A 6,903-nucleotide genomic window follows, 5' to 3' on the forward strand; every position below is an offset into this window, starting at 1 on the left:
TCCCAATACCAACAGTCATAATATAGGGTAGGAGATTTAAATTTAATATGGTATTTATATAAAATAGATTTTATTGATAAATATAGTTAATACTTAATACATACCATTATACCAACTTGGTGAAGTAGCCTAGTTAGTACCACTTAAGAACGGTTACATTTCCCTCTCTTTGATGATTCCGTTTAAACTTTAAAGTCTCTTGTAACACCAAAAGAAATAGAGTTAGTTAATACATTTATACATTGTTAACTTATCAAATTAGATATTAATAAAATGAATTTAATATAAAAATAAACACTTTATTAAGTTTTAGTTCATTACATATATCATTTTTATATTATCGATAAATTACTATATTTTAATTTTAATAGTTAATTTTTTATAATATCTCTCAATTTGACGCATTAATAATTAATTTGTGACGAATTAAAATTTTATTTAAAAATTTATTACTGATTAATAAATTACTGTATATATAAAATAAAATTCGAATTATCAACGTTTATTTAAATGTATTAATAAATTAATTACTAAATCAGTCTAAAGTTAAAGTTTTTTTTAATCGTTTATTTGAGAGGATTTGTTATAAAATTTAAATATTCTTAATGATCCTAGTTACTGCTAATGCTGATCTCAAGTGGTGGCTGGATTTGTGTCACAACTTTGGCTGCGTCACGAATACATAATTGGTAATAAATAATGTCACCTATTAGATTATGTATAAATGTATATATAGATATAATGTAGCATCAATAATAATAAATAATAATTAAAATATAATCCCAATTTTCATTTTCTTTTTTGGCTCAAAGAAAGACTCTCTCTCTCTCTCTCTCTCTCTCTGAAAGAATCGCTTTTGTTTTCAATTCTGATTTTTGCACATCTTCAGACTTCAGCTACAGGGCACTATTTCTTCTGGGAACCTTCAAGTTCTTCCCTTTTCAATCTTAGTGTTCCTTTGATTCTGAAATTTTTGAATTTCAATTTTGACTCATTCTGCTTCTGCTCAGTTACTGACAGCACTTCATATTTTTCATGGTAAGAAGACTCAAAATAGCATGCAATTATGGGGCATGAATTTTGTGAATAGAAATTCTGTGTAGTAATCACTTCTCCAAAACCAGTGCTTTCTTTTTCTTTTCCTTTTTCGTTTTCCTACGGGTTGATGCTGCTTTGGATTAGTACCCTTACCTTGCTGTGAAAAACTACTCAAACCAGTTTAGTTTATTGTGTACTGAATATTGTATTGAATTCTGAAAAAGGATCTTTCTTTCCTCCTTCATTTGTTTTTCAATCATGTTCTGAAATCTAAGATTCTTTGTTGTTTTTCAACACCCGAGTTGAGCATTGTTTTCAATACCTTTCAAAAGTTTTGAACTTATACTTGTTAGTTAGTTTTCTCTTTGAATACTGTAACATTATTTATTTTATGGAAAAGTGCTTTTAATGTTCAAGCTTCCTTCCTTTAATCAATGCAAGTTTTACCCTTGCGCTTCTGCAATGCTTTGCTTGTTTGGATTTTCATTGAAGACCCTTTACTCACAAGTTACTAATCCATTTGCTGATTTTCATCTGTTTCCTTGTTCCAAATTTTTGATCCAAAAAAGCCTTTTGCTTTAAGTTACTTTACCTTGTGCAAGTTAACCATGTTCTGGTTTGAACCTTGAATTGTTGCATATGTCGGGGGTTCTATTGTTAAGTGTTATGTTAATGGGGTGCACGGGATAATGCTACTTTTTATGGTTTTTTATCACCATGAATTAATTGGTGTAATCTTTTCAAAAAACTTTTTTTCTTTTCTTTTCTTCTTCTTATTAATTCTTACAACAAAAACATTGACACGGACCACACTTGGCATCTCTCATGCCATTCATGTGATATAGTTGCTTTTTTGGTTTTTGTATTTTGTTTATATACTTAAATGCTATTCTTGTGATTTTTTTTTTTGGCACAGAGAATACAAGAACTTTTGACCTGAAATAGAGAGTTGCCAAGGCAAAGGACAAGGTTAGTTGGATTAATGTTTGGTGCATATTTGTTAATTATGGTTTAAGATTGTATATCTTTTTTGGTTTGGCTTATATAGGGAAGTGGATAAAGAAGAGTGAACCATTTATGCTGCCGAAAAATGCCAAAATAAACGAAAAATGAAAATGCTGTTGAATTAAATGTCATTTATTTTTTTTTAAAAAAAAATAATATGGAGAACTAGTGGTACAAGTTAAAATGTAATGCTGCTCGTGAGTAGCCTTCAACCACTTCTTTGTTGGTTGACATTTAATTAGTCATGTCAGATGGTTCTTCTGTAGTTTCAGATGTTGCTTCTAAGTGTTCTTGAAACTCTTTGAACTTTGATCAATGAATCATCATCCTTTGTTTCCAATAATGTTATGCCCATCAATTTGTTCCAAAGTGCATGTTGTAGGCATTGGAATACAAGATTTCTGGAGGTGATATACTTTTCCTTATTTATATCAGCAGGTGTCGCACTTGGGACATGGGTTGTTTCGCCTCTACTCCAAAGGATTCAGGTGGAAATAGAAGGAGGCCAGGGAGTATTGGAGAAGTTTCTGTCTATGTTCCTGGCTTAAGAATTCCTAAACCTGTTGATTTTTCACAGTCGCTCGGTGATCACTTGTCGAAAAATATAGTGGAACGCCTGTCTGCTCTTAGAACTCGTATAGTTGTAATGGCCAGCCAAGAAGGTCCTACAATCACAAGAACGAAAAAAAAAAGTGCCACACAACATGGTTAGTTTTTGTAAGGATGAAGTGTATTTAATAACTAAGTTGTGCAAAGTTACCTACGAGTTGTGTCCGCAGGAGGTTCAACATTGGCAGATCTCCAGCAAGCTCTTGAAGACTACTTACCAGTACTTTTGGGATTAGTCAAAGATGGTAAAGCATGTGTTTCGTGTCTTTGTACAAGATGCATGTCCTAGCTATGAGCCATGATTAATTGCTTATCTTTGTTGTGCAGGGTGCCATTTACAATATAAAGTACAATTTGTTTGGGTGAATCAGGAAGATGATGCAGAGGTAATTCATGTCTTCATGACTTGTTTTTCTTTTTTTCCTCGGCATTTCAGTTTTGGTTTGACTATTAATTTCAAGACTTAAGGTTGCTGACCATTGTCTATTCACACTTACCCTTTGTTTCGGTGTTTTTCCCCTCTCTCTCTCTCTCCAGGAAACAGCCATGTCTAATGCATGGTATGAAGTGTTGTCAGTTTTGCACTTGATGGCAACGTTATCTCTATCGCAAGCTAATTTGTTACTTCTTCCAAGAACATCTGCTGATGGTTATCAGCCAAAAGTATCAGAAGGTGAGAAATACCAAAAAAATCTTGGTTTTCTTTTTAGTTGCTCTTATTTCACCATACATCCAAAAATAAATAAATAAATAATAAAAAATAAATAAAATAAAATTAGTCAAATTAGTCTTGGCCTCCAACTGGAGAAGTCTGTTTTCCCAATACATCACTGCTTTGCAGATTAACCAGAAACAGCAATAAAATATTCTCGAAGTTTTCTATAAATATTGTTTCTACTTTGTGAGTTTCGTGTGATTTTGTTGTCCTTCGCTTGATAATTTATATTCTATATTATCATTAAATTTGATTCATGGACCAACAATATCACAGCATAGAGGTATAATAGCAACTACTAATTGCTGATTTGTTACATTTCTTCCTGAATTGAGGAGAAATCATTTTTATTCTGCTTTCTTTTTTAATTGATCTCGTGTAACGGTTGATGGATTCTTCTTAGACTCAAACCTGACAGTTCATGCACATTTGCATATGAAGTAAAGAACTCTGCTGTTTGGTGGTTTTATGTCAAGTTATCTGTAAATTATAATGGAAATATTATCTTGTTATTGACTGGATGATACAAAGTTTACATAATTATTTTCACAATGCTGCCTATTTATTTTGGTAGCAGATTAACTAGAAAACAGAACTTTGTCTAATATGCTGCAATACTTCGTTCCAAATGGTGTTGCTTCATTGATGCCATATTGTATATTGGTCTTATTGTGAAGTTTGAACTTTTGGTCATTACTAATTATTAGCAGAAAGCAGACGAGCTTCGGTTGACATATTCTTAAAGGCTGCTGGGTATCTGGATTGTGCCGTTAGGCACGTTCTTTCTTTGATGTTTATTAACATGCTGGTGTTTGATTCTAATTTCAGGAGAAATCTACCAGTAGACCTCGCAGAAGGAGTTCTTCGAGCACTCTGTCTACAAGCATTGGGACAGGTAGTAATATTTCCATTTGTATTGACTGAAAATGAATTGCATGTCTGTTGTAGTTCACTGATCATGCATAAGTTGGAAGATATCTGGCCAAAAATGAATAATAGAAACCCTGCCATATACACCATAAGTATTAAATCAATTTGTTTTGTAACTCGAGTTAATGTGGAAAAATTCTTGCTCACTGTTCTTCTCATATAACTATTGTTTTTGCTAGGCCTTATCTATCGATCAACCCAAAAAACCACACTGATTTCTTTTCTTGAAGTTAAAAGTTTAATAGATTGGAATGAACAAAAATATTAAAAGTAAATTTAACTATTAGCACATGTTGCGCGGTATGTCTTGAAAAATGATATCAAGATTGAGTAGAAGCCTGAAAAGGAACATGTTTATGTACAGATATTCTCTCTACCCCCATCTCCCACCCACCATTGTCTATTTTCAATGTTTAATTGTTCGTTTCTCCCATTTTTTAATAGGGTGTAGATATCCAACTTGGAATGGCAATTGATAGTACGAAAGCCACTCTTGCTGTAAAGCGTAGGCTTGCATGTGAGATGGTGAAATATTGGCAACAGGTACAAATGCTAATTTATTTACTTTATTTTATTTTATTATATTGATAAATCCTTTACTACATGATTGTATTGAATTGTCTGCCAACTTTATTGATCATCTCTCCCTTCCCTTATCATTAGATGTTTTCCACTTTACAGGCTCAAGACAATATTACGAACCTTCCATTAGGGAATGGTTGGGGCGAAAAGCACCGTCATTTTGTGAAATGGAAGTATGTAGAGGCAAAGGTTTGTATCCCTTCCCTTCCCCCAGATATGGCCAATAAATGCTGCTTATAAATATAAGTTGATTCAAATAATGGATTATTAAATGTAAAATATGGAGTTAGTGTGGAAACTTGCATTGTTGAATGTTTGTCTTAAAATGTCTTAGGAGATCAAGTTCAGGGGCTTTTAGTTAATTATTCTAGTCAATAGATCTGATTTAGACTAGTGGCTGATATGTGGAATACATGGCAAAGTTGATGCTTATATTGCCATAGAATGAAGAATACCAGAGGATGAGAGGATGATTAAATCGTTTCCGGTTCTAGTGATGAAAGATACGAAATGCTGTTCATTGGTGTTGTTGGTGTTATTGTATCTACTATCTCTTTGCTGAAATAAATGCTATGGTAGGAAAGGAGGAACGAGAGAAGAAATACTCTGAATAATAAAAGATATTAGATTGATTTAGGCAAATCCATGTGCAGTCACCGATGATTATAGAAAAAACCTTAGCCGAAGCAAGTGATGTTTAGTTCTTGGTGTGTTTGTTTTATTGAATTTACCAGGCTGCAGCATACTATTATCATGGCATGATTCTTGATGAGGGAAATACAGAGAAATCTCATGGGATGGCTGTAGCTGCTTTGCAAGCAGCAGATGAGTATTTCAAAGAAAGTAAGAAGCTGTGCGAGGCATTCAATGCGGCCCCTCCATTGTCAAGGTAATGCATTGCATCCCCTTACGTGCACCAATATGATATGCTACTTTGTTTCCACCCTCAGAAGAAAAATCCCATAGTATTTTCAGTGCTTTGAGGAGTTTTCTTCCGGCCTCCTTGTTGTCGCCCTATTTATGAAACGGTCCTAGTCACTTGGCACCCCGGACGACTGTGGTTATTATTCATTTATTTCTCTCTTTTCTTCTCTTATGGTCCATCTAATTGCCACTCATGTTGCAGAAATGCGCCACTTTGGGGTACTATGAAATATCTCTCTGAGAAGATTCCTAAAGATACTTCAAACAAGGTGCGAATCAACCGCGATCTGTACTCTTACGAAAGGTAAACTTTATAGACCGAACGATTAAATTGTCTCCTAAAATTAATTTTGCAGAGATTCATTCTTAAATCAAGGAATTACAGTGTACTAATGAAAATCTTGTGTTTTCTTTGTCAACTTTACTACAGAATCATGGAGACAGCGCCGACATTGCCCGATTTTGCATTGGCCTTGAAACCGGATGAATATCAACTTCCTCAAGTGGATGCCTCTTGGAGAACAGAAAATGTGAATGGGATACAAACTGCACCAAACCATATCAAAGTGTGAAAAGAAATTATAAAACCTCTAAAATTGCAGAAAGGTCATCTCATCTGAAAGAAATGCAAAGTTCAACTTCAAGCTCAGAAGGGTGATTTCTCAATTCTTGTTAATAGAAGGAACAAAAAAAAGAAAAAAGATAGCTATTTCTGACTTTTTCTGTACCTAACCTTTTTTTCTCCCCCCATAAATTTGTTCAAAGGAAAAAAAAAAGGGTTCAGGCCTGCAACTGGAGTTAGAGCTTGAAAATATGTTTGAATGCAAGTTGTGTACTAAGGCCCCAGGAAAGGGTTTCATTGACATTAATAAGAACATTACTATTATTTTGTTTCAAAGCATCTGTTGAAATATTTATAGATGTGATTTGTGTAAGGTTGAATTTTGCATTGCAGAGAAAGAATAATTTGATTTTAGGTGTCAAAAGTCTAACAATTTGTAGAATTTAAGAAGGCCATACTCGTAGCCATTGATGGTTGATACTTGATACAAAGGAGAACCCCACATTTATAAAATAAACAGATTACACTGACATACAAA

General features: G+C 33.5%; 1 protein-coding gene across 2 annotated transcripts; it reads left to right on the plus strand.

The window, feature by feature from the left end:
* Positions 1-794: 794 nt before the first annotated feature.
* On the plus strand, positions 795-6,701 carry LOC107465964 (uncharacterized). Of its 2 annotated transcripts, none has more exons than XM_016084952.3 (12): positions 795-1,038; positions 1,955-2,007; positions 2,479-2,750; positions 2,823-2,897; positions 2,980-3,038; positions 3,190-3,325; positions 4,078-4,262; positions 4,742-4,840; positions 4,979-5,068; positions 5,614-5,768; positions 6,006-6,107; positions 6,234-6,701. In XM_016084952.3, the coding sequence occupies exons 3-12, from the start codon at positions 2,498-2,500 to the stop codon at positions 6,373-6,375; spliced, it is 1,296 nt and encodes a 431-aa protein (XP_015940438.1). In that variant the 5' UTR covers positions 795-1,038; positions 1,955-2,007; positions 2,479-2,497; the 3' UTR covers positions 6,376-6,701. The 2 variants fall into 2 exon arrangements, with proteins under 2 accessions (XP_015940438.1, XP_052110547.1); XM_052254587.1 differs by having other exon boundaries at positions 2,482-2,750.
* Positions 6,702-6,903: the final 202 nt, after the last annotated feature.

Source organism: Arachis duranensis, chromosome 9, assembly GCF_000817695.3.
Source record: "Arachis duranensis cultivar V14167 chromosome 9, aradu.V14167.gnm2.J7QH, whole genome shotgun sequence".
Lineage (NCBI taxonomy): Eukaryota > Viridiplantae > Streptophyta > Magnoliopsida > Fabales > Fabaceae > Arachis > Arachis duranensis.

Bases quoted from the DNA above. Each gene is read 5' to 3' on its own strand.
- LOC107465964 (XM_016084952.3), top strand. From the start codon at position 2,498: ATGGGTTGTTTCGCCTCTACTCCAAAGGATTCAGGTGGAAATAGAAGG. The intron at 3,326-4,077 runs GTGAGAAATACC...AATTATTAGCAG, and splicing joins TCAGCCAAAAGTATCAGAAG to AAAGCAGACGAGCTTCGGTT. The intron at 5,069-5,613 runs GTTTGTATCCCT...TGAATTTACCAG, and splicing joins GGAAGTATGTAGAGGCAAAG to GCTGCAGCATACTATTATCA.